At 37.7% G+C, this 27,227-nt stretch overlaps 1 protein-coding gene across 1 annotated transcript in view; it reads right to left on the reverse strand.

The window, feature by feature from the left end:
• Nucleotides 1-27,227, reverse strand: part of LOC124161060 — a 926,716-nt gene that overhangs the window by 727,010 nt on the left and 172,479 nt on the right. The window contains exon 3 of the mRNA XM_046537229.1: nt 4,747-4,959. Coding sequence (XP_046393185.1) covers nt 4,747-4,951 — 205 coding nt within the window. The 5' untranslated portion in view covers nt 4,952-4,959. The remainder of the gene's footprint in view (nt 1-4,746; nt 4,960-27,227) is intronic.

Genomic DNA, 27,227 nt, shown 5'->3' on the forward strand with positions numbered 1-27,227 from the left:
ATTATCAGCAAATCATCGAATTTTAGCTTAAGTAACACTAGGCCTTCTGAAAGAACTTAGATATGAACCAATGAATTGCTTCACATAACTTTAACAAAAGAATTTTATCTCCGTGAAAATTACAAATGATACCAATAGAAAATAATTCGAAATTTAAAATGAACTTCCACCTGAACTACGTCATCTTCTTGATTATACCTAAGTATCAGCGGATCAGCGTATTTTAGCTCGGTTACAAACTCGCCTCCAGAGAGAAAGTACATATTCCGAGGAATAACTTCACAAAACTTTAAAATTTTCTCTCCATGAAAACTGCAAAAAATAAAAGCAGTACGCTTAACGTAACACCGCGACTCAATGGACAATCAAAGATAACTAATTACAATAGAGCAAACAGTTGAAAAAATCCCGCTATAAAAGGTCAATGGCGATGTTTTCGGTGGTACAGGAATAAATAAATGATCATTACCAGCCTGAAGTTTACGTCGCTATTTATATTGCCTCTTTCAATCGTAAGTCTACCGAACAATTAGCCTCGAGATAAAGATATTAAATCACTGATATGAATGGGACAGTAAGAATTACAATGTGTCATAAATGAATAAGATAAGGAAGAGGCAATAATTCAACACATGCTGCACAACAAGACATACAATTGAAGGAAAGCGATCATTTAAATACTGGCGGCTAAAATGAATTGAACTTCAAGTTCCGTACGAAGGTAGTCACACACGTGCCGACTGTTAAAGGCTTTCAATATAATCGGAGTGAGAAGCGAGTAGCAGGCGACTTGTATGCATGCATAAAATTACAAACGCGTCATAACAATGCACTGGTACTCATCATGAATGCTACGCGACTCCGCCTACTGGCAAGAGCAACAAGAAAGCCTTCTCGAGCTGTCTCTTTTTAGATGTGTCAATTAACGTATCAGTGGGACGCTGGTTTAAATGTGTCACTCAGCTAAATGGAAGAAATGAGTCCGTCCTCAAAATAGGATAGATGGGATTATAGAAAGATCAGAATGGTTGTCGTCCGAGAGGGCATAGTACTAAACTGAATAAATAAATACGCATGGCATTCGGTAACGTCGGTTACGGTGAAGCGGCGATGATTAATGGGTATTTTCTTAGCATGTGATCTTGGCCGTTATATTACCTGTCGTAATAATTCTAACCGTATCATACTACAGTAGATTTTATAGCATAGAGACAAAGAAAAACGGACACTCACAAAATTTTTGCCTGCCGTTCCTGTGGCATAACCCACAATTCTTAATGAAAGAGAATGAACTACTACATGAACGTAGAATGAACTTTCTCCGTTCATTCTCTCTCATTGAGAATAGAAGGTTATCCCACAGAAATGTGTGGCAAAAAATTTTACGCGTGCCCCTTTTTCTGTGCCTCCATGTTTTAAAATCTTGATATTTGTTTATTTAAGTGTCAATGCTGGAAGAGTTTTCCCCAAAATATTATATATTCGTTTCATTAAAATGGATTGCGATTCACGGAAAATCTATACAAGTACAGACCTAATTTATTTAGGAAGAAAAGCAAAATGAAAAAAATTACGGTCAAGTTATCTCGTGTAAGAGATTTACGATGAGATCAGTCAAAATAAACTAGCAAATAAATGTTATTCCTTGCTAAACACTTATCTCTACTTGAATGATCACCTTGAACAACACAGAGTAAGCATCAATCGAATGACAAACATCTTTACCTGAACTGAATAACAAGCAGATGTTAAAACTTCCACATCTCGGCTTGACCTAAAGCGTATATTGCATATAAATAATTAGAATTTCTGAGAAAAAAGAGAGAAAAATCACAAAGGAAAATGATGCCTCGGTAGAATAACTGGCTAAATCACTCGACCGGAAATCGGGGGGATCCGAGTTCGAATCCCAGTCAAGGCGAATGAATTTTTCTCCGTGGAATTTTCACACATTTTGCTCCTTGCGGGTGACTTCGTAATGTTATTACTGCGGCCAGTACAGGTAAACTTAAATTAGAATTACGCATTTGAAGCACAGACGAATAGGGTCAATTTTTGCTGCGGAATTACGATTTGGCTACGATGTATTACGAAGTTATTATGTGGTTTAAGACACCATTTCTTACTTTCAGTCAACTAATGAAGCTTCTCTTATTTTTTGACTTCAATCAATGAATGTTTTATTGTTTACTCTTTCAATAGTGATAAATATAAATCTGTGATTCACCCCAGAAATTTCAGAACACTGACCATAAAATAATTCGGAGCGATTTATGAAAAAACATGTTTGGTTAATACGACCCGGCGTGTCTCGTATTTTAACAGTTTCATGTTGAAAACATATCACTCTCAGAATACCGAGAAATAATAATTAAAATGAAATTAGTATATAAAAGCTATCATTTGGCACTCGCAAAAGACCTATTCTATCAGCCATATCTTCAAATAACCATAGAGGCAATTATTAGGCAATTCGGCAAATTAGGTTGCCGCCTTCCATCCTAAGTAGTTAGAATAGAGTAAGCATGACATCAAAAGCACGTCACTACTGACATCACCTTAAGTGCGATTAACTTCGAAATAACAGGCCGAGGAGCGAAGGCGAACACCGCAGCTAGATAATCATACACTCTCCAACAGTCAATGAGTGATTCAACTCAAAGGATTGTTGGGATTGGTGGGGTAGAGCTCTACCCAGGATAAGCCACAGGAGAAAAAATTTAGTACATTCAGGGAAGGGAGTTCCTTTCCCTGGAGCATTCCGTCAAACCATTTATCCAGGGCAAGGACCAGGCCCGTGCTGGACCCCTTATTATTGCGTTGGACGGCCATAGCCAGAGGGCGCCAGCACTACGCATGGGGTGGACTGGACTACCGGAATGATCCAGAATGAATTTTACTAAATTTAATTATTGTTCTGTTTACTCAAGACGGTGTTAATTATCCTATAAAATGAGGCATGATTGAAATCAAGTTAACTGCTCAATGTCGGTATTTTGATAGTAACATTTGTCAGTATCGGAACAGGAGGGCGCCAAAGATTTCCAGGCTGAACGACGCATGGGGATACGTCCCGCTGTCCCGGTGGGTCAGCACGGGCCTGGCACGAGCTATATAGTTCGTTTGATTGAGGAAGAAAAGGGAACAAAGGAATGAAGTATACACTTTGCCATAAAAATCAAAACGTTAAGTCCAGGATTTTCTGATGTATACGATAGTTCAAGTTCCGCCGCGCGCCGTCGAAGTCACCAACGAATACTAAAGCTGGCGCTCAGGTATAATCTCACCCTCCCTTGGAATCGATTACACCCTCGACCTCCGTTTAGAGAGGCCTTCTTAATTTACCGTTTCTCACCCTGTGTTGCTTCTAAGAAACATGAAGAAAAGTCATTTACAAATTTGTGACCTGTGCGTTATCAAATGTACAAGGTATAAATGGACTACTGCTTATTTTATGTTGCAAATGGAATGGTCTGCTGCTACTGATAATAGGGTAGTCTCCTTAATCAAAGAAAACGAAAGACATTGATTGCGATTCGTTACCTACCATTAGTGTATTCATAATATACAAATTATTTGGTTTTAGAAATCCCAGTTTAGACGAATGTTAATGGTCAATTTTAACCTCATTTGAAAAAGGCCAGATTGGCGCCCACGCGATTCCACTCCACGTGACGTCACAGGGACCTAGATGCTATACGAGCAATCAGGAGTTTTACATCGTCTAAGATTACCAATTCAGGTATGAGGCACAGTGGTGCCTCATACCTGAATTGGGCCTCATACCTGAATGGGGCCTTAGGGGGCCCGAGTCCCCTCAAAAATTCGTTATGGGTGTAAGGAAAAAATGTGTCAGGCTTGCCGACTTTCCACGGAGTGTCCAGATATCGAAATTCGAGTTATCAGGGCTCTAATTTTGATCATATAACTCTTCTTAAATGCTTAAAAAACTTAAAACTCACTACTTATAAAATTTCCCGGGGATGATCCCCGGTTTGGGCCCCCCCAATATTTTATGTTTGTCGGCATCCCTGATGAGGCACGTAACGGAAGGAATCATCTCCTAATAATCACCAATCAAAATTGCCAATGGTCGGAAAGTTTCCTTCGTTTGATAGGGCATTAACCCTTTCTAACCCAGAGCTGCTTCTGGGAGAAACCAAATTTCAAGATTTTTCATTTTGAATACTTGAAATTTTTGCACTCAATGATAACTATCGTGGCCGCTAAATATTTCGTCATTAAAATTTACACCACAAAATAATGGGTAGTTTAAATATTTCCAAAATACAATAGGAAATTTATACATTCTTGATGTTGCTTAGAAGCAACACTGGGCTATAATGGGTTAATAATCCTTATGTTAGCCAAGCGCTACCTGCTAGCAGACTGCATCGTAGCGGCGCTCAAAGCCTCACTCGGGTGCAGCCGGAACCAGAATGACGTCACACGGGCTTTTCCAAGCATGCATCCTTAGTCGTCGCGTTTCGCGCGCTTGAAAATTTTCCCTTTTCATTTCATCGCGAAAAATAGATATCGTCATTAAAAAATCTAACAGCGTAAAATACATACTCCAGTAGTAATAATATTTCGATTTAGGCAGTAAAAAAATAAAAGGAAACAACCCTATTCCCGAAGAAATCTGCTGATCATTGTGATACGTTCTTATTTTCTAAAAGACGAATCTTTACGTTTGATTTTCCCAGAAATAACGCTGGGTTAAAAAGGGTTAATGGAGTCACTCACCTTGTATTCCAGGAGTCTCATGTTTACGTCGGGGGCATGGGCTCGTGTATCCTCGTTGGGGCCCGAGTTGAGCGTTGCCGGCGAGGGGCCGCGGCGCAGACGGAGATTGTTCACAGGGCAAGCAGAAGCAGAGTTCGGACGGGAGATGCAACAGGAAAATGATAATGCCGTGGGAGGGGTCGTCTTTTAAACGACTGCCGAACATTCGTCGAGCTGCAAGGAGAAAAACGTAAGGATAAAGTAATATTCACTGATCAAGGATGGATGCATGTAGTCACATACGCTGTTCAGCTCACGCGTCCTATAGGTGTATGCAGATTTCAATCTTGTGACATATTCCATAAGTAAAGTTCATTAAAATATATGCAATCGCCTAACTTTTAAATACTTATATATTTAAAGTAATAAATAATTGGAAAGAAAACGATATTTACCATAATCGTAAAACAATTTGCAATTACATACTCGCATATCCACACTTTTATGCGACAAATGAAAAAAGTTCCACATTTGGCCAAAATATTTACGGATTGAAAACAATACGGCCATTTAAGACATTCAAAATAGCGGCACATTAATAAACAGGAGAGCGTTTCCTCAGTACCGGAAAAAAAGCCAAATAAATCTGCATCTTCCGTTCTCAGATAAATATCGACGTCAATAACAGGTACAAATCCATTTTAAAAAATTTACTGAAATTTCCGCCTCTCTACATTCGGAAAAGGGTATTTTGCTATCGGATTTCTGTTCAGGAAATTCTGGAGAGGAGGAAGTGATTAAATGGCTAACTGAGAATCGACTCGTGTTCTATGATATGAATCGATTCTCATTTCAAAGAAAAATACTTTTAGAGGCCCTCTATATTAGTAATTGAGGACCTTAGAAGCAATGGGGTACAAGTGAAATTTTAATAATTTTGTAGATAAATGCAGATAATGGCTGGTGACGTACACGATATTGCTGTGGCAAAAAGATACTAGTGAATCCCTGATAAGATTATGTAGATTCGCGTATTAATTCGCGTGATTCACTTGGCCATACCCATATCGTGTATCCTACCGAACATTATCTGCACTTATCACCTAAATTATAAAAATTGAACCTGTACCTGTTGGCTTCTTGGGTGCTCAATCGACTTTAAAAGAACATTATTTCATTTTATTGTGCATAATAAGTTAATCTTGAGGTTAAAAATAATGATAAGACCTATAGCAGATGCGGGCTCTTAGTCCGCGAAGAGAAATCAGGTCTTACTAACACAATGAAAACCTAATTGCCTAATACTGATCGGATATCTTTTAGACAATATCGGCCAGTTTTTAATTTACTAAGTCGACAAAAATAAACGAAATTCAAAAACAGGGGCTAGATTACTTCTATTTTCTTGAGCACGTTATTGTTCCCGAAATTAATTAGCGGGAATCCATCAGAGAGAAAGGATACTAATGCAGTGATTCCACGTTTTCATCGAAACTTACTCAGCTTTAAAGTTAAAAAATAACAAAGTCAATGAAAATTTGGGTCTATAGCAAGGCACGATGAGACATAGCTTGGGTTCTTGGTAAAATGCGAAGGGTAGCTAGATTCCATGCGTAATTTTTCAGGCATTTCGTGGGGTTGAAATAAAAAGTAATTTGAATGATTCTCCATAAACAAGATATCTCGAAATAACTCTCAGGAGGGCCTAAAGTCCACATCCGGGCGGCGAAAGATACCTCCTCGGCGAGGTATTCGGAAATATTCTAAAATCCCTGAGAACGCTTTTATCGAGAAAATTTTCATTTCTTCGCAGCGGATTACATTTACAATTTAAATGTTGGATTCGATGGATATGTAAATGAAGGAAATGTGAAAATAATGGCTCTTGCAGGAGAAAAAATAAATCGAAAAACTTGGAGAGGCAATCATTCGGCGGAAGAAATATTGAAATTTCAAACCATAGGTCAATGTGCTGACATCTGCATAAAAAACACGTCTAAAATAAATCCGCAGTCAACGAATTCATCTCTATGTGTCCGGTAAAAAAAATAATTGCGCGAGTGAATTGTCCTCTTCCTCCTAAATACATTTTTCAACTGTGATAGTTTTCGACACATCCACCATTCACTTTGCTAAGAGAGTAGAGCGGTAGTGCCTTGAATACAAGATATCGAAGGAAAAATAAGCTATTATTTTCGCCAAATTTGCGTTAGAGCCCCTGCATATACCGATTTTCTATCCACTTCATCAGTCTGTCATCAGTGGATACCGTGCCGTGACGTGACGCTGGTTGGTTGGGAATTTTTGGAACCAACGGTCAGTTCACAATTCCCAACCCTCCCTCCCTCCACCCCACCTTCCACCACAACCTTCTCAAATGTTTGCGAGTGTGCAATTTTTTATTTATATTGGTTAGGTCAATTTCTTGGTTTAGTCCTGATAATGCTGCAGTTCAGCTAAACATGTCGACTGTAGTTTAATAAATTTTTATGTGGAAAGTGCAAAGTATTTCACTTCATATCTCGATCTGGTTTGTTTTCTATACCTAATTTCTGACCCTACCACTGCATATAAAAAAGAAATCACTTGTACCTCTTGTCTTCTCACCCACTCATATGTAAAATGAATGTTCAAATAAGATTTTTAAATTCCAGGTTGGAGTAAATATTTATGAATAATTCAAGCATAATTCCAAGCACTAAAAATTCACGCACAGCATGAAATTTGTTAGTCATGCTAGTTAGTCTCACTGAATAAATAATTTTCTCGCGAGTCCAAATATATTTGCCAAAACTCTCCTAGTACTCCATAAACGGCATTAAATGCTAATTAAAAGCGCTCGAATATCGCTCAAAGTAACGTGACCTGAAGCACCATCTGACGTCACTGGACGGTACACAATTCACTTTGCTAAGAGAGTATAGCCGTAGTGCCTTGAATGCAAGATATCGAAGGAAAAAGTAGCAATTATTTTCGCCAAATTTGCGTGAGAGCCCCTGCATGTACCGATTTTCTATCCACTTCCTAAGTCTGTCATCATGGGATACCGTGCCGTGACGTCACGCTCCGATGACGTTTTCAAGCAGTCGATGATGATTAATTTTTAAAGACTCATAACTCAGCTAAAAAACATAATTCATCCGCCAGATTTTCGGCCCGTACATTTGAGGTAGGGATCTTCATATAATGGTACTTTTAAAAATTTTTGCAAGTTCCTTATTCCCGATTATACCGGTTTTCTCGGTCGCTGGACACCCAGTATAATAGCGGGAACATCGTGGTCCACAGCTAATTCACGATAACAAACAGTCCCTCTGCATTCCCTCCCTTGTTCTTACCCCATCACTCCCCCTCATTCTAACGAGGAAGCTGTTCATCAGCGGAGCCGACTGCTCCGTGCCGCGCGCGTGGGAGACCCGAGGGAAGTGAAGACGCCCGGGCTTTCCTTGAATCTCCACGACCATGGACCCGCATCTCCCCTCCATGACACGCCCACGCAGGTGAATCGACCACGGCAATGAGCTTACCCAAGATGCACGCGGTTGAAGAGGGCAATCAGAGGGACAAAACAATGAAACCACTATGACGGTGTGGAGACAACCGTTTCACGCCGATTTCACCGATTGGATAGATGTGAGATGTATTCATTGAAATGCAGCGATTGCAATGGTGTATACGTGGGGCAGACAAGAAGAATTTTTTAAATCGGGAAGAAAGAACATTTAAGATGGAAAAAGTAATTTTGCTTAACACCTAATATGCAACTGCCGTAGGAGCGATTTTAAAATGAATATTTTAAAATTTTGCAATGATCGCCGTGAATTGGACTCTAGAGAGCAGTTAGAAATATTAAAAATTATAGAAAGTCAGGACAGTACCCTTATAAATTAATATCTTTACCCATCGTTTTCCCCTATTCTGGCGTTCGTTTTAAAATTCATCAAGTTACTAGGTAAAAATAATATGATAAACAAATCTTAATTTGCGCCTGAAGATGATGATAATTCATCGAAACCCGGGTCGCGCTCTGCAAAAAATAAGTGGTATAAGTAATTGTGCAATATCCAAGAAAACTTACGAGTGATTATTAAATATAAATTATGCATATTAATGCCAAAATTCTTTCCCTTCCTTTTTAATTTATGTGCGATGCCCATTTTATATACATTTTTATTATTGTAAAAAATATCAATGTAAAAATTGCTCATCTCTGCAAGTATTAATTTATTGTAACCATTATTCATAGCCCTGATGAAAATATAATATAATATCGAAGCATCGTCAATGATTTTGCGTTTCATTTCACTGACCGATGCTCCAAGACTATATAAATTAGTTATAAATTATGACTTCAAAATTCACTAACTCATGTATGACTATGTGGCATTCCATTTTAAGATTTCTTCGAACTTTGGTTAATACATTTAGTCGCGTAATGGCTGACTACACGTAAATTGGCTGAGTAGATAATCCAAATTACTTATCATGAATAATCATCATCAAGGGTTAATTATGATTTTTATTATTTTTATCATTATTATTATGATTTGGCGTAAATTATTTGCTAAATTATTTGCTATTTTGCATTTACGCCTGACGATGTAGGTTATTCATTAAAACCCGTGTCGCTTCATAAAAAAAAGAAGTGGTATAAGTTATAGATATTCATTCAAGAAACCATGAATTATACACTGTCCATTTTAGCCCCGAAAGCGTAAAAAAGAAATTATTTCCTCGATTTATTATTCGTAGTACTACGACCCTAAGATTGTAGTACTGCAATACGAGGCACCTCCTCATTTCACAATTTCTATAGCTAACGCAGTTTCCTGATACTACTTCGACCTCTTAAGAACAGTTTGACGTGCCCTGAAATTCTATTCTTCCTGTTTTTGAATCTTATTTGAGATTGATTTTTATTTAAACCGACATTTTTACTCAGGTTATATATAATTTACCGAATTAATGACTTATAAATGCTAAACCTCGCGAGTACAGATACTGCAATACATACATGTATTTCAAAATTTGGGAATGAACAGACTGCTCTGCAAACATAACCGCGCTGTGAGAATTTTCGTAAAAACAAATTAAAAATCGAACAAAGTGGCTCCAAAAATCAAGTTTCAAAGGGAAAAACTGGGACCTCCAATCCGTAGTCCCAAAGCTCATCTAAATAATCCAAACAGCCACGATGAATTCAGTGCAATCGGTGCGATAGAAATGGTTTATACTCATTTGGCAGACGTCGTCGAGGGAATAGCAGTCCAGAGCAAACTGAGAGAGAAGGCAGCAGTTGACGTGGAAGCGTTCAGCCGTGAGTGAAGTGCACCACGCGGCACGTGTCACGTCTCGCAAACACGCAGACGACAACTTCCAGAGTACACGACGTGACTAGAGGGGGCACTGAGCCAAGGGAATGCGAGTCCTTTTGCTCAGTGGTCATTAAATGAGCCGCGCCCGTTAATCCTTCTGGCTAAATGGCTACCAGGGAATCGTTAAGGAATATTAGCGCGGGTTTCATCGAGGCTGAGTTTGCCCACGAAAGCTGTCTAGAATGAATCAGTGAAATTATAATTCGACCACTTCTGGTACTTAAATAGTTCATCCTCTTTCAGAACGATAAAATATTTCAGATGGAATTTTTGGCTATACGGTGCGTCGTCGGTAAAGATCGTTTTGCTCCACGTTCTATAAATTGAGTTTTTTTTCTCTTGACCTCGATGTTTAAGTTTGATTCAGTGCCTTGTAGAACAGGTTTTAAAGAATTTTAAATGAAATTTTTTCCAACGCTTTGAAACATAATTTTGATATATATTACAAACATTGATTAATTTTTTTAGATACATATTGTTGTGATTTAGCCCTGATGAAGGTGCATAAATATACCAAAACGTTGGCAAAATTTTTCGTATACAAATTCTTCAAGACAATACTCTAAACACTGAATCAACACCTCCACGTTCTATTCTTAAAACGCTGTCATCGTTTTGAGCTGTATTTATGGAGAAAATTTCCGAGCGATTTTCCAAAATTTCTTTCCATGAATCTCTTTCATTTTTTGGCTCATAAAGGAATGCACATAAACAAGGAACGTACATAGCTTACCACAATAATATACTACATAAGTAATTCATTTTACATAAGATATTTGCGTCCTTAACATTCGCGTTAACACCCAGTAGAAACAAAATGCTAATTTTTTAAAAATAATAATAAACAGACATTCATTCAAGTTCAATGCAGGCTAAAATATAATTTAAAATATGTTTTCCAAAAATGCTATTTAATTTTAAAAATTAATTCAACTCCTACTAGGAGCAAGTATCCAATATTTAAAATCCTCTTTCAGCAAAATGGACTTTCATTCCGCAAAATCCCGATTCGGAATTATAAATATTCCAACTGTTCTTCCACTTTCATCTGCTTTCCATACTCAAACTTCAAGGCGCCTCTCTTTTCCACCAATTATGCTGGAATCTTTCAGTGGTATAATTAATACTATCATTCAATATACAATAACTAACTAATCCTCCGCATTACTAGAATTACACTTTCAAAAAAAGAAATATTACTCCGGAATCGAAAAATATTGTGTCCATCATTAGGGAGTGTTACAAAACCAAAATGGAGGTTTAAATACACACCTCCTGATTTTTGAAGACATAAAACGTACATAACTTACTAATAAGTAAGAGACAGTAAACGTAATGAAATTAAATATGGACAAAAATAAAGTTTTTTTGGATAAAAGTTTTGGATTAGAAACACAACAGTCAAATTATTAGCACAGGCATATTTAATTCTCTAATAAGAAGAATTGTGTGCCCCGAACAAAATTAATTTCGCACTAAGATTCACTGTTGTGATCTTGAGTAAGATCTGGCCACTTAATAATGAACCCATTAAGGCACCTTATTACAACGGATAAATATGTGGCGAGGAGGAAGAAGGCGTTGACGAAGTACTACAAGCGTTGACGCGGCGTACATGCAATCGCACCTTAACGCAAGTGTCTCTCACTTGATTAAGTGCACGCTGATTTTCCCCGGTTATGAATTCAGGCGCCCTTCGCGAACTTTATAATTTGCATTCCCAACAAATGACTCGCTGGCATGAAATCCTTGTTACATGAGAGAGATTCAAAGGAAACTAATGACGAGTGATATAGAGAATTGGAAAGGAAGATATATCCCTTTGGGCACGGGAATGCATAAATCAAATGAAGAAATTCAGTTTTTTTTTAACTAGAAAAGGTTTTAAAGAAGTTATTATACAAATAACCTGACAATATAAAACATTTAGGCTTCCGAGGATACTTTGTAGACAAGCTTCTCGGGTTTGTAAACCGGTTGGTTAAATGACCTACTCCATGTTTCGGCAGCCTACTACGCAACTTTCTTGAGGGACTATCAACTGTCTTATCTTATCCGTATCTATAAAAGAGGATGTCTGTTTGTATGTCCGCTAAGCGTATCATTACGAGTGCAGCGATTGACATCAAAGTTGGTACCTCGGTGTATCTCATACTTACAAAGCCCATTATGCTATTTTGGGATACATTCAACGCGTCCTTTGCGTCTTATTCTCATTACCGTTTGTTACGTCACGTCATTCAACTATTGTGGTTGGTCATCCTTCCAGGTAGGCTTATCTCTTGGCACGCTCAACGGGAAAATAAAACTCAGTGGATTCTACACTTAAATATTTATACATTAATCCTCTTCGTGCAAACCAATTTGCTGGGGTATGTAATATGGGGTAACGTCTTTGGTCTGAGCACGAACAGACGCACATAATGATCATTGTTGTGGATTAGGGTATAAGCTGATCCCGTGCGTGGTATACGGAGATCGTTTTTCCATTGTTTGATGTTACATATGCACACCATCATCATATCTGCCTTGTTCCTTTACCTAAAAATCCTGCCATGTGACCATGATTTTCAAGTTCCAAGTTTCCCACTTCCCGAGCAACGCCGAGGGGCCCGCTAGCATACTGTTAAAGGTTATATCTATCTTATTGGTGAGGGTAGGTAATTGGCAGTTGTGCATAGGAAATAAAGCGTAGTCAGACTGATGGGTTTCCAAATCCCTATTTCCGTCCCTCCTCAACCTCATAGATGGTAGCAGCATAAGCCGCCGAAGCAAACTGGAGATGATTAACCCAATTCGGATGCAAAACAGGCAAATCTAGCTAACAATGAAGAAGTGTTGAAAAACAACGGACAAATGAAATAGTTTTCAGCCCATAAAATGGTAGAGAACTTTATTAAGGCATTAATTTTTGCAAATTATGTAGAAAAATAGATGGTGAGCCAAATAATATCTGATTAAAAGTTTCATGCTATGAAAATCAAAGTTGTCCATTCTTAAATTTTAATTCTCTATTTCAACTGACGATTGCACTTAGCTTCTTTACTTAAAAGCAGTTTTAAACCATTCTTACGTTTAGGCATTAAATTACGTCTAACGACTGCATTAAATTACGTCTAACGACAGCATTAAATTACGTCTAACGCTAATTAGACGCTAGAGAACCGGCACAAAGCCTTTCAATTACTATTTGAGCTGAAACTAAGAAAAAGAAATATTTCAAACATAAGACGCGGACAAAAACCGAAGTACAGCGTCGATGTTTTCTGGCAGTACAATCAATTTTGGACGATTTTCTTTAAAGTCATCCTTGAGTGAACACCGGCCGCGATTGAATTAAATAAACTAGTGATGCACAGTGGTTTTAGATGGTGCAAAATCACCAAAAGCCTAGGTGAGTTGATCGATGCACTGCTGTTGAGCTAATCCACGTCGAAATCAACGCATGGAAATTTTCACGACTTACTTCCATTGTTTATGTGAGAGAAATTTTCAACCTACCGTAAACAACATAAATAGTATAATTGCAAAACGTTCTGAGTAAGTAAAATGTAAAAAAAATTCAAACTTTACTATGCATATGTCAGATAGCACGTAGCAACACCATTATTGCCAATTCCGGGTCCATAAATAGAAACCCTCGTATTTCAAAATCCAGTTCGTCATTGGGAGAGAATGGAATTCTGGCGTGATTTCTTGAAAACAAGACACAATTCATAGCTATTTACTCAAGAGGTAATGCCAACAAATGACCTTATGTATATATATTTAATTTTCTATTTACCATTTACCTGCTCCCTCTAAGTTTTTTTGGACTTCTATTTTATCGCACTGATATTGAAATTGGAATAATGAAAAAACAATAACACCAGAAACCAGGACTTTCACGGCATGAAGATGCATTCACATAGATATGAATTACAAACGAGGTTTCTACCCTTCAACCCTGGCCCTGGTGACTTTCAATTGAGATTGTTACATCAGAATTGAGTGATACGTCGACAGCAACATGTTCTTTTTCATATCGATCCAACCTAAAGAGATAATTCTCAAGAAACTAAATCCAAAAACGCTGTATTTATCATTTTGTTGGAAATACAAAGATATGACTGATGTGGCAGATAACGCCAAAAATTAAGGTTGGAATTATCAATGAGACAGTTCGATGATGATCGATTTCCAGTAAAACATGCAACACTACCTATGGTCGATATTTTTTGTGGAAAACAACTGGCTGATTGATCACCAGCTCATAGATGTCATTCCGAATCAATTTTTAGCCATTGATAAATGATTATCCATTGAAAGAGTAACAACATGATTTTTTTAAAGCTAGGTATCTCCTGCTACAGCAACGCAACATCATGCAACAAAACGGTATGAGTGGTGTTATTGATATCAATTAATAGGTGTCAATGTGAATATCGTTCACAATGTGAAATTTGAGTTTTGTGGATAAATATGAGATCCCGCAATACAACAAAGATTAGGATTGTATGATGTTAAGAGTGGTAGTTTGAAAACTCTTAAACAATATTACCAATGAAGTTAAAAAAATTGAATTCAAATGGAGAGCTTGAGAAAACTAAACATATGGTTGATTAATAATGATATGATAAATTTGTAAAGGTAATCTTTAATTGCAACAGATTTGAAGTAAAGATATTCTTAGTTATAATGGGTATCAAAATTATTTTAAATCCTATGATATTAATGTAATCATTACTATTAGAATGGCTAAAAATACACTGATAAAATGTCAAACAACCACCTACTGATTCGCCAATTTCGGCTTAGCGGGACCATACTGCAAACGTAATGAATTTAATTGTGAAATTTTAAAGAAAGACAAGTTTATTATTATTTTAAATCGTTCAGTAATGTAAGAGTATTTTTAAAGTAATTAATTTTAATTAAATAGAACATTTGTGGCACTCAATTGGGCTTTCAAGATATTAAATAACTCTATCACTCCTGTCATTGTCGTTTCAGAACAAAGAAGAAGATTGCCACAAATATTTCCGACTGAAATAAAAATTCAAAATTCTTGGCAAATGGGGGTAACTAAAGGTTTTAGTATCAAAGAATTGTATTGAGATAAAATGACAGCAATAATTGAATATTACAATACAGAATCACTAGAATTAAAAATTAAGACCCACAAATAAATATAGTAGTATAATTCTATGGAATTCATGAATTAGAGAAGTATGAATGGTGTACCAAGTGATAAATAATTCACGAACTCTTAGCAATGGGCATATTGATATATATCCCCTTCAGAACTGAAAGTGTATTTTCCGCAGAAAATTTGCGTTTGCCTCATTTTCCTACATAAATAGAACTAAGAAACATTAATCCGCTTAAAAAATTGTAATTGTAGTGATAGTAACCTTTTGTATCACCCATAAAACGCAAATATATGCTGCATTTACAAGAAAAGGGTTTTACGCAAAAATGAAAAAATTACATACATGCAGAGTATTGATGTTTTATAAGGTCCTGTTATTGAAATAATATCAAAAACGGCAGTAAAATGGTATCATTAAATGGTACTCCCCTTTCTTAATGCCATTCACAGCAGAATAACACCAAAACTCGAATCTTTGCGATCTCACATGAGCACATTATTGTTACCATATCAATCATCACTGATTGCTAGCTAAAACAAATCCGCTAACGAGGACGAATGAGGAAAACGTTGTAAAGATAAATGCTTAAGCAATAACGAGCTTAAATGAATGAAAAAATTACTATAAAACGTTAGCAAACCATAAATATAAACAATGAAAAAATTAAAAAAAATGTCATATATTTCTCGAGTTTTTGGCTGAATGTCGAAGTAAAAAATTCAATACATATTAAATTTTAATCTTGGAGTGCACGTGTTTAAATTGTAATGCAATTTTTTCCCCATTCAAATTCAGTATTAAACATATAGGTCAGGAAAAGGAAAAATAACTCATTTTAACGATTCAGCTTTTAACCACAAATAACAAAATTCACAAAGGCTAATATAAAAATTGATTAAATATAGCCGAAAAAAAATATCTTTCTTATGGCGGAGTCTTCGAACCTTTTTCCACCACATATAAAATACAAGTTTCATTTTTTTTAGCTTCAAATCATTATTCACGATTTCTGAGTTTTGAATGGCCTATCCTGACTAATAATAAAATATCACCCGTCCGTTCCACCTCATTCATGGCACGAAATTGTCCCCAATCGTTGTCCCCGCGATGCGACTTCTCCCTTCCTCCCTTACCCACGTGATGCCCCCGGTAGCCAAGCCGTCCCAGGCGCCGCCGGGCGCACCCGCACAAGTCTGCCTGGCCTTTTCAAGCCCCGCGGAAAACTCACAATATCCGCCCCGCAACAATGGGAGACAATCTAGGGTAACACGGATTAACCTCGCCTCCATTGGACAACATTGTCATTTCTTCTTTGATGGTGAAAAGTCGTAAAGACTTTGGGCCGACGCGCATCCAAGTTTTACATTATGTCAATATCCAGGGGCACAATTGAAAAGGATGTACGCCAAATTTCAAACAAAGAGTAAGAGCACTTGAAAAAGTAACCTAGTAGATTCTTCAACGTTGGTGAGTTTATCGTTTCCAACCACTGTTCCATTACAGAGTGATATTTCCTCAGAAATTTCAGTGCTTGGGAATGTCGGCGCGTGGATTTCTTTTCTTTATGCCAGTATCCAGGGAGACGATAGAAAATGATATACGCCAAAATTAAATAAAGAGTAATACCACTTGAAAAAAATGTACGTGGGTTCTCCATAGTTTAAGAGTTTCTCATTTCAAACCATCGTTTCTTTACAGAGTGGTATTTGCTTGGAAGTATCAGTGCTGGGAAACGTCGACGACCAACAGCCGAGGTCATCACCGTAATGTAAGGAGGATAGGGAAGGAAGGGTGGAGAGAAACCCAGCGTCGGCATTAGTCGGCTGTTAACGAAAAGCGTCAAAAGGATCACGGCATCAAAATCCTTCATTCCATCCGAGAGACTGAGTGCCGCACCTGAAGTGCCCTCTACAAGGGAAACTCCAAGCCACTCAAGCAGGGAAACATTCCTGCCACAACCGAGATCTGAAACCGGGCCCACTGGGTGGGAAGATAATGGAATAAAGACGATATGATTATATATTATATCAGATACACCGCGATTCAGTAAATCTAGTTTCGAATATCGGTCAAATCTCGTGATTTCTTCCTGTAGATCTAAGAACCACTCCCGATTCCCCGGGGTAATTTCTTCTGGATCTCAACACGAATGCATTTCTGTCAGTAGGTATTCGAGTACCATCCGTGTATCACCATCTTCTAAACTTGAATACACTCTACACAACCCTAACACACAGAAAATGAGATCTACAGGAAGAAATCAAGAGATTTGACCAGTACTCGAAACTGGATTAATTAAACTATAGTTTATCTGATATAATATACAATCATATCGTATTTATTCCATGTAAAACAACCTGTCGTAACTTAATTCAAATAATTATTCGATACATTTGTCTCACATATTTATAAATCATGCGACGTAAAACTGCAAGTCAAAACTTCGAAATTATTCAGTAAAATCAAGAATTCATTGAAAGTTGTCACACGATTGTTTGAAATCCATCCATGAAATCGAAGTTTCACTGTTATTTTTCGTGTATAATGACGGCAAGGCTTGGGAGGACATATAATATATACTTACCTTTAAACATAATTACACATAAACGGGAGAGAGTTTCTTTCGATCATAACGCACACTGTTAAATACTTAAGCGCCTTTCTAAGGCAATGGTAGCCATACAAGGTGAATATCTTATCAGTATTTCGTATAGATCTCGGCTACCATTAATATTTTCCAGAACCATAACGCAACTTCGATATTTTCCTAACAGCCGACCTTCACGGGAAACGCAATCGCAATTCGAGGATCAATGTGATATAATTCGAAAACAGAACACGCCCACTTGAAAGCTTTTATTAATTGCTTGTTAAAGTTCACCGAATTTTCAAAAAAATTTTACAGCCCGATCAAATCGACAACCACGCTGAAATTCCCACCTTTTTTTAAATGCCTGTCTCAAATCTCAAATCGTAGTTGAAGGCCATCTTAAATTTCACCCCGATCGAAGAATAAACGTTAGCTCAACAATGAGGACAATCGGAGTAAGCTGCGGGAGGAAAAAGAGTGGAGATTAGAGAAAATATCTTATCTCGGCACGCTGTGATTGGTCGGGGCGACAATTAACACATCAACGCATTGATTGGGATAAAAGAATCGATAAAATAGATCCGTTTTGGGGAGAATGGCAGAGATTAGGCCGCCGTAAAATTCTCCCGAGAATAAAAAAAAAATTTTTAAATTGATCGGCCGCTAAGCGTCTCGGACCAGTCCTTTTTTTTATATATTTTTTTATCCTTCCGATTCCTGCCGAACCGCCGAGTAAAAAAAATGTTGCCGAAAACGATAGGAAAGTATTTGGTCACGCAAACTTCCAAGCAACGAATGAATAATAAAACGCCGTCCTTGGCCTTATCCCTTCCCGAAAGTGAGAGTGTCCTTGATCCGTTTATCGTAAATATTGCCGCCGATGGGAAAAAGATAGAACTTTTTCCGAGTGAAAGGCCCCAGTGAGACGAAAAATCTATGCATTGGCGACCGACTCCCTGAGGAACGAGAGATAAAAGTGCCACGAGTTGATCGCTATGAGATTTGGTCGAAGGACGCGTCTTTCGAAAGAGGTCACCTGCTTTCCTATCGCCATCCAGGAGACAAAATATCGACGGCTATCACCACATCGAGGAGAGGTTTTCTCTTTTTCTGCAATAGGTGTAATCTCTACTTTCCGACCCAAAATCACTACCGCTGCGTCCACTTTTCCATGCATATCATTCTCACAGGGTAAATATAAAATATGTTACATAATTTTTAACTGGATGACTGAAGCCAGGAGGAACCAAAATTACTTGTGATGTTTTGGTCGAAAATATACCATTTTTAAACGACAGAAACTTTGAGCCAAGCGCCCCAATTCGCCGAGAGTTTGCCCTGTTGCCGGTTCCTTGGATACATCGCAATCTCCGGCAGGCAAAGCCACAAATATTACAAAAGAGGATCCTCAAGTCGGCCTCTAACTGTGTTGTCACCCACAGCGCATTTAAATTGGTTTGCAGAAGTCGCCAATCGTGACGCTGACGGACAAATTGAAACGAGTTTCGCGGGTAAATAAGGTATAATAGGGTAGTTTCCTTCATCAAAGAAAATGAAAGGCATTGATTGCGAATCGTTACCCACATAGGCGGATCTAGGGGAGGGAGGGCACGGGGGAACGTGCCCCCCACCCCCAGACCCTCAAAAAATTTGAAAGATTTTTAATACGGTCCCATTATCATTGCGTTTGTTTTGTGTTACGAGATATCTTTGTGTCCCCCCAGAACAAAATTCTGGATACGGACTTGCTGGTAACCCCCCCAAAAAGAAATCCTGGATCCGCTCCTGGTTTCCCACCATTAGTGTAATCATAATGTACAAGTTATTTGGTTTTAGAAATCCCAGTTTAGACGAATGCTAATGGTCAATTTTAACCTCATTTCAAAAAGGCCAGATTGGCGCCCATGCGATGCCACTCCACGAGACGTCACAAGGAACTAGTTTCTATACGAGTAGATAGGAGTATTACATCGTCTGAGATTACCAATGCATACATGAGGCACAAAGCTCAGGGAAACATCTCTTGATAATCACCTATTAAAATTGCCTATGGTCGGAAAGTTTGCTTCGTTTGATAGGGTATTAATAATTCTTATTTTAGCCAAGCGCTACCTGCTAGCAGGGTACTCTGCTACCTACTAGCAGCCTGCATCGTAGCGGCTCTGATAGTCTTGCACCAAGGTGGCCTCACACGGCAGTAGCCGGAAATAAGAATGACGTCACATTGGCTTTTCCCAACATTGGACCTTGGACCCGAGTTTCGCGGATAAATAAGGTATAATAGGGTAGTTTCCTTCATCAAAGAAAATGAAAGGCGTTGATTGGGATTCGTTACCCACCATTAGCGTAAGATACACTATTGTGCCTCCTCAATGCAGTCCCCTTGGGCAAAGCATTCGAAGTCATGAGTTGTCCAGAGAATCCGACAATGGGACAAACTCGCAGCCAATCGGAGTGGTTCGCTTTAAGAGTCTATTGTCTAAGAATGGTGCGTTTTCGACCCAAACATCATAACTAATTTTGGCTCCCACTGGAATCAGCTCGATCTACGGAAAATCGTAGAAATTCCCTTCCTCATAGGAATTTTTTTCCTTTCTGCAGAAACTTCCCTTGCGCTGAAATGACGAGTCTATCTCGTCATGAGTTTCTGATGCCAAATCGCACAATGACGAGTGTAGCTCGTCATCAGACCTTAGCTATTTAGGACTATTTAGGGCAACAAATAGATATTTTGAAATAGTAACAACGTTAAAAACATCCATAGTATACATTAAGAACTAATATTTCATGAAATGTTATGCATTCGAAGGAATAATATGATTTTATACGAGTAGCGATGGCGGTGTCCTCGAGGTCCTTACGGGAAGAGGATTCGTTGGTGAACAATATTAAATAATAACCACTTTTTATTTCACTGTTCCAGGTTGATTACAAACTACGAAGTATTATTTCATTGGCTACAATTCCATTTAAAAAGAACCAGAGAAAAAATAAATGGAGGATAGGAGCACAATTTTCAGAAAATAAATTGAAGTGGAAGGGGTTAAATTATGTATTCACTAGTATTAAGACACGCCAGCCTCTGTGACGGTGCGGGATTCCTCTTCCCCATCCCTTCCAACCCTATCCTATCCTAGTAAGCGTCGTAGGGCTCTCATCACGGCGGTGCTTCCTTCCTTTCTCCCTCCTTGTCCTCCCCCTTCTGCGGTGCAGAGGTGAAAAGCTTGCGCTTACAGACCCTGCTCCGCGAGTGTAACCCCGCCAGCCCGCCCTGGAGTCTCGTTTCACTCGACATCAGCTCGGTCTCGGTTTTACATAGAATTGATGATTGTATTTAGGTTGAAACAATAGGATACACTATTTTTGGACCACATGTGGGAAATAGATAGAAATTTTGGGCCCATTATTAGAGAGGCACTAACATTCTCACCACTAATGTTACACTCATTCTCCACACATACTCCTGAATAAATATGATTTAGAAAATCCTGATGTGAGAAGATAGAAGAAAGAAAATACTCCGGAGCAGAAGGAAGAAGATACTCCAAAGAAAGAAGAGAAAAAGAATCTTGTAATTTTACTTGCAGCTTCCTGATGGACAGGTTGACTGGAAACCCGAAGAGAAAGGATGAAAAGAAATTCCGCAGGCTGCGATGTGGCATACCTTGCGGAAGAAATTTATTAAATTATTTTGTTTGAAAATCCGATTATAACTAAATAATTAATTGAAGTAAGAAATTAAATTTAATTTTGAAAGAAAGGGGGACTATGTTAAAACAATATGAACCCCAAATATGTACTACTATAAATAAATATTTTTCTCTGCCCACCCTCGAATGGAGTGGAGCAGTTAAAAGAGATGGAATAGACTGGAATTCAAACTTGATATCTGATAACATTCCATTTTTTTGCATTAGCTATTCAGGGTTAAATATTCGTGGTACAATTTCTCTCCACCCTGTTCATATAAGATCGCTCATAATGGCTGCATGATACCCAACCGAGAAGGCCAAAATTGAAATTTCAAGTTATTGAGAAATGCAAAAAGGAGGCAAATAAAAAACCATTACCGCTTAATCAGCCTTGAGCTGTAACGAATATAGAGTAGAGGCAAACTGTGTTTCCCTTTCACCCTCTGCTCACGAAACACGATTTCGTGTTTAGCAGTATATTAAGTCGCAACAGAAAATTACAAGAAATAATTGGGTACTTCACTTAGCAATCCGTACCCTCAAATATGAATCTGATAAAAGTGACGGTCAGTCACATTATTAGCTGTAAAATAAGTTGGTGCCTCAATAAAAAACAACGTAACAATGGTTTTGAAAGTCGATTGAGTATGATATAATTCAGGTTCTTATTAAAATTTTAAAAAATCCATGCTTAGTAATTAAACATGGTGAATACCTTGAAATTAACTAATTGAATTTTTACACGCAACTCAAAAAACTCCGAAAAAGGATCATATATACGTGAGAGTTGACTTTTAGCCCTCTTGTATACGATCCATTCGGCCGCATTTTTCAACCATTGTATTTTCGATTTCTGGCGGATCAAGATGATTATGTAGGTCGCATAAGCAACTGGATAGATTTTTATACCATATTTGATGAATTTACCCTTTTTCCATCAATCATATTAATGCATAGATCTCATGTAGAGCGTTCTTGTTTGAAGGATTATTCTTTGAAATTACCTTTACCCACAATACCTAGTTATACATTTTACCCACCTTTTACCCACAATTACTAGTTATATATATTTTTTTAAAATATTTATCACCTATTACCACTCAGAGAAGTGGCAAGCAGTGGCGTAGCGATGGGGGATTCCAGGGGTTCCGGATCCTCCCACCCCGAAATATAAAAACATATATACTTTGCTTCATAAAATAAAACAAAATACTTGAAAAATCATAAATTTACAAATGATTTCTTTAAAAAATGAAGTTTCTTCGATTATTATGAGAAATCTTAAAATTAGTTTAAAACCCTCTACTTGGTACCCTGTTTTTTAAAACTTACCCGTCTGGTTATGCACCCCCACCTCCCGAACAAAATTCCTGGCGGCAAGATCGCCTCAAATTGGTCTGAATATTGTATGTATCCTTATTGATACGCCAAGCAAAAAACATCAACCTCATATTATTCCTAATGATTTCATCCTATCCTCTCCCCTTTCTTATAAGTTTCTAATTTCTTGTTTCATTATTCAAACCTACCTCAGATGGTTTACCCCACAGGACCATTTTCCTGTTACTAACCTCTGCAGCAGAGCATAGGTATGTTTTTAATGGATACAACTTGGATTTAACAGCATCGTAGGTCTATAAAAAGTAATAATGATGGAGTGTGTAACCAACTTATTATATTTCAAGGCTTTAATCTATAAGATTTCCATCCAATAACATGCGATAACTGCTTTCATACCTCCATAATCGAAAACAAGTAAGTACGTCAAACATACGGTACTTCTTCCTAGTTCAAGCACATGAGGAAATGTAAGATTGCTACCATCAAGTATTTGATTTACGGAGGCCTGAGATAAACAGGAATCATTCGCACGGTATAAGAAATATCGCCCGCGGAAAATAAACTGTGGATTATTATTTCGACAAGAAAACGCGATTCTGACATTTTAATGACCGCGACCGTTATCTCTGCTTACCCCTTACGTCGTATTTGCGCTCCAGTGACCGCCAAATAAACACCATGGATACAGGACGAAAAATGTTCCGGTGACACAGAAATGGAGTTTTTCGTCGATAACGGAGTCTTAAATTGCAATACGGAGGAATGAGGGGAATACGGAGGGGTTTATTGGGTCCTTTTCTTCTGGCGTACACGATTTTGCACGTGAAAGTTGCACGACATTTTTTTAAAAATCCCTTAATAAGCAGCTAAAGAGCCGCCGATGAGTCAAAGCGATTGGGTCAAGGTGAACGAAAGTGTCGTATCGAAGGAAATAATCAGTTTCCGAACCAGAGCGTAAAAAATTGCTGAAATCGCAGACCTTCGGCCATTGCCAAGCCAACCTTCCATGCGTCGGAAACGATACTTTGATGAATAATGGCCGCAGATATTACCGTCTTGGCTTTCGAGGTTCGACCGAAACTGGGTGATGAGATAAGGCGTCTGGCGAAAAACATTTGCATGATCAAGATCTCATTTGTTAGGGTTACTCTTATTTTATGTCATACCCATCCCATTCACACACAACCAAGGCTCAAAGATAACTACAAAAATTGTTTTTTTTGCAAAAAGTTATGAGATAAGATTGTATGCCCCAATATTAAAATAGAAAATCAACAGTAGAGTGGACTAGTAAAAATATATATACTATTACAAGTATGTTAAAATCTGGGTTTTTAGAAAAGAACACTTTGTGATGGAAAACACTAAATTAACCAGACTGATATTGCCGAGCGACCCTTATCGCTGCCAAAATTATTATTGATAACCAGCCGCTTCACAGCATTTTTCACGAGATAAAGTTCGTCGTTAACCCAACCACCTTGATAAGCAATTTATTTGCTTGACCTTAACATTAAAAATGATCAATGAGGATTTTTTTAGGCAAGCATTACAAGGGAAAAGAGAGGTGCGAAAGAAAATACATATTTCAAGAAGGAAGGGTCCCGAAAGTCAGAAGTTAAAATAGCGCATGGAATCACCTCATAGAAAAGCAGTTTTACCTGTGGTTTACCGAATATACTAGGTTCTATTTACATAAAATCATTTTTTCTGATTACAGGAGCCACTCAGCGAGTTGACACACTGGTATCAATGCGTACGAAAGTGTGAGGATGTTATCACTAGATTAGAAAAGAATGAAAATGTTTCTCTTTAATTTGAGCATCAAAGAGCTATATGAACTATAAGCAAAGCTTTTAAGCAACAATTTCGTGGGAATACCTGCAGGAGTTCGAAAAATGTCGTTAGCCACAGATTAAAATGCTTGGTTGTTTAAAATTTATATCTTGAACGAGAAGGCACATTTTACGCACTATTGGGCAATTTTCAATTATAGTTTTTCAGGGCAGTTTTTAGTGCAATTTCACCGTGATTGATCGATGAGCCGCGGATTTTTCATTGCACATAGCATAGATATATTGAATATACCTCACCTACTAGTGCAGTTTTATCCCCTTTATCCGTCCCTAGTCTATCCCTTCTCCGACTTCAATCAGACATCAAATTCATTTATAATACCCTTAACTCCCACTTCGACAGTCCTGACATTGTTTCCTTCCTCAACATCAGAGTATCTTCCCGCCACACCCGATCTACTTCTTTACTCCACATTCCTACACCCAGGCTATCTGTAATTAAGCGCTCACTTTTCCATAGGCTCTCCCTTTTAATAAATACTCTACCCAGTGATATTGATCCGTTTGGTCTGACACTTTTTACTCATCGGGCATTAACATATTTATCGCATAAATGACTAGATAGCCGGATAAATGTTTGTTTTTCTTTTTTATTCTATTTTGAATTTGTAATCAAATAATTATTCTTTAATTATTTAATATTTGTTGTTATAAGTGCACTTTAAATTGGCAGTATTGCTGTATGTGTATCTCTTTATTAAAATAAATAAATAAAAATAAAATATATCTGGGATGGCCAAGTTTTCTTTGATGTCATGGGTATTCTATGCAGTTTCTATTTTGATCATAAAAGCTCATTTGATCAATAAAAAAATTATTTTTTTCACTTGCTGTTAGCATTAATCAACACAAAAGTTTGTAAACAATCAAATTCTTTCCTCGAACACAAAAAGAAAAAGGACTAATTGCCTCCTTTCACAAAGAACCTCGGATAATTTACATAAGGATTAATTAACATATAATAATAAAATATTTCAAGCCGTACACATTTCATTTCAATAAATGATCCAATAGTTTACAGCTTGCAAGAAATATAAGAAATAACCATACCATTGATTTGTGGTAGTTTTGTCCAAAGTAAAATAAAACAATATCAGTAAAGCACCACACGGAGCTTCTCATCTCTTTATCACTACAATATGTGAAATGTGACGTATAATTATGTTCCCAGATGTATAACATGCGGCAGAAGTTCAATGCAGCACTGACCTCGTTCAACCGATGACATAATCAACATAAAACAAACAAGAGGGTGGGTTAGTTTCCTCACCATCTTCTCTCCCACAGCTAAAGGATGAAAACTAAGAGGCCTCTAAGACCTTGAGTAGGAGTGAATGAACAGAGGATTTTTGAAGGGCACTTATAGCCGTTGCGAACCCGACATCAAATCCGCGAACCGGGCAAAAATAGTTTTGTCTGGCGAGGAGAAGAAAAAAATGAAGAAAACGGTAGCAGACGGCGGGACAGACGAAAGAATAAACATTAAAGAGGAGAGAAGAGATTTCGAGAAAAAGCACGAGTCATGAAAGTAAATCCCAAGACGTTAAGTAGATCACGGGAAGGGGATGGGGTGAAAATAAAGATGCACTTGCCGGACGCCGGCGAACGGGAAGTATTTTGGGAAAGAAAGCAGGAGGGGTCAGAAAAAAGATTCGAGAAAGAGAGAAAAGTGGTGAGAGTAAAGGGGGTGACTGACTGAGGAAGGGGCAAGGGGAGGACGAGAGAAATGGGATTATTGCATTGAGAGTTTAAGGGAAGAAAGATTAATGAAAAGATTTTCTTAATTATTAAAGTATTCTACCAATTGAGTTGGTGAGAAGCCAAGTGGTACAATGATTTCTTTTTTATACAGAGCTAGGTACAGAAATCAGATATAGAAAACAAACGAGATCGCTAATATAGTGCATTTAGTGCACTCAGCAGTGAATTTGATTTTCCACTCGATGTTAGCACAGAATAGAGACTCACTTGTATCCCTTGGCAACCAAGTATTTGTGTATTTCTTCTATCAATTAACTTAATCTAGCTCTGTTGAGAAAAAAATCATTTGTACCTACTTTTTGGCCTCTCACCCCCACAATTAAGGTATTGTATTCAATTCACAATGAGGCCTACTCCTTTCATACTATATAAAAATCCTATTCTCTTCCTTCCTCTCCCTCGCTTATCTAACATTCAACTCTCTAATACCTACTATAATTATTACCCTCTCATCTATATTTTCTCCATTATTTCATTTAAAAAATAGTGTACCCACTATATCTGATGTTCTTCATCTCCCTCACTTATCTAAAATTCGACCCTCTAACTCCCTCGACATATCTCTCATTATCAAGCGTTTCTATTGGACCTGGAAATTTAATAATAATAATTTAATTTATTTTCGTGTGCATTTGGCCCATGATAAAATAATTTTACACCATTTTTATCATTTCTAGTGTCGATTATTATCATTAAAGTACTCTAATGATTAAGGTAGGTTCCAATGGAGTACATTAGAAGCATTCGAGCCGCCT

The sequence above is a fragment of the Ischnura elegans genome, chromosome 6 (genome assembly GCF_921293095.1).
Source record: "Ischnura elegans chromosome 6, ioIscEleg1.1, whole genome shotgun sequence".
NCBI lineage: Eukaryota > Metazoa > Arthropoda > Insecta > Odonata > Coenagrionidae > Ischnura > Ischnura elegans.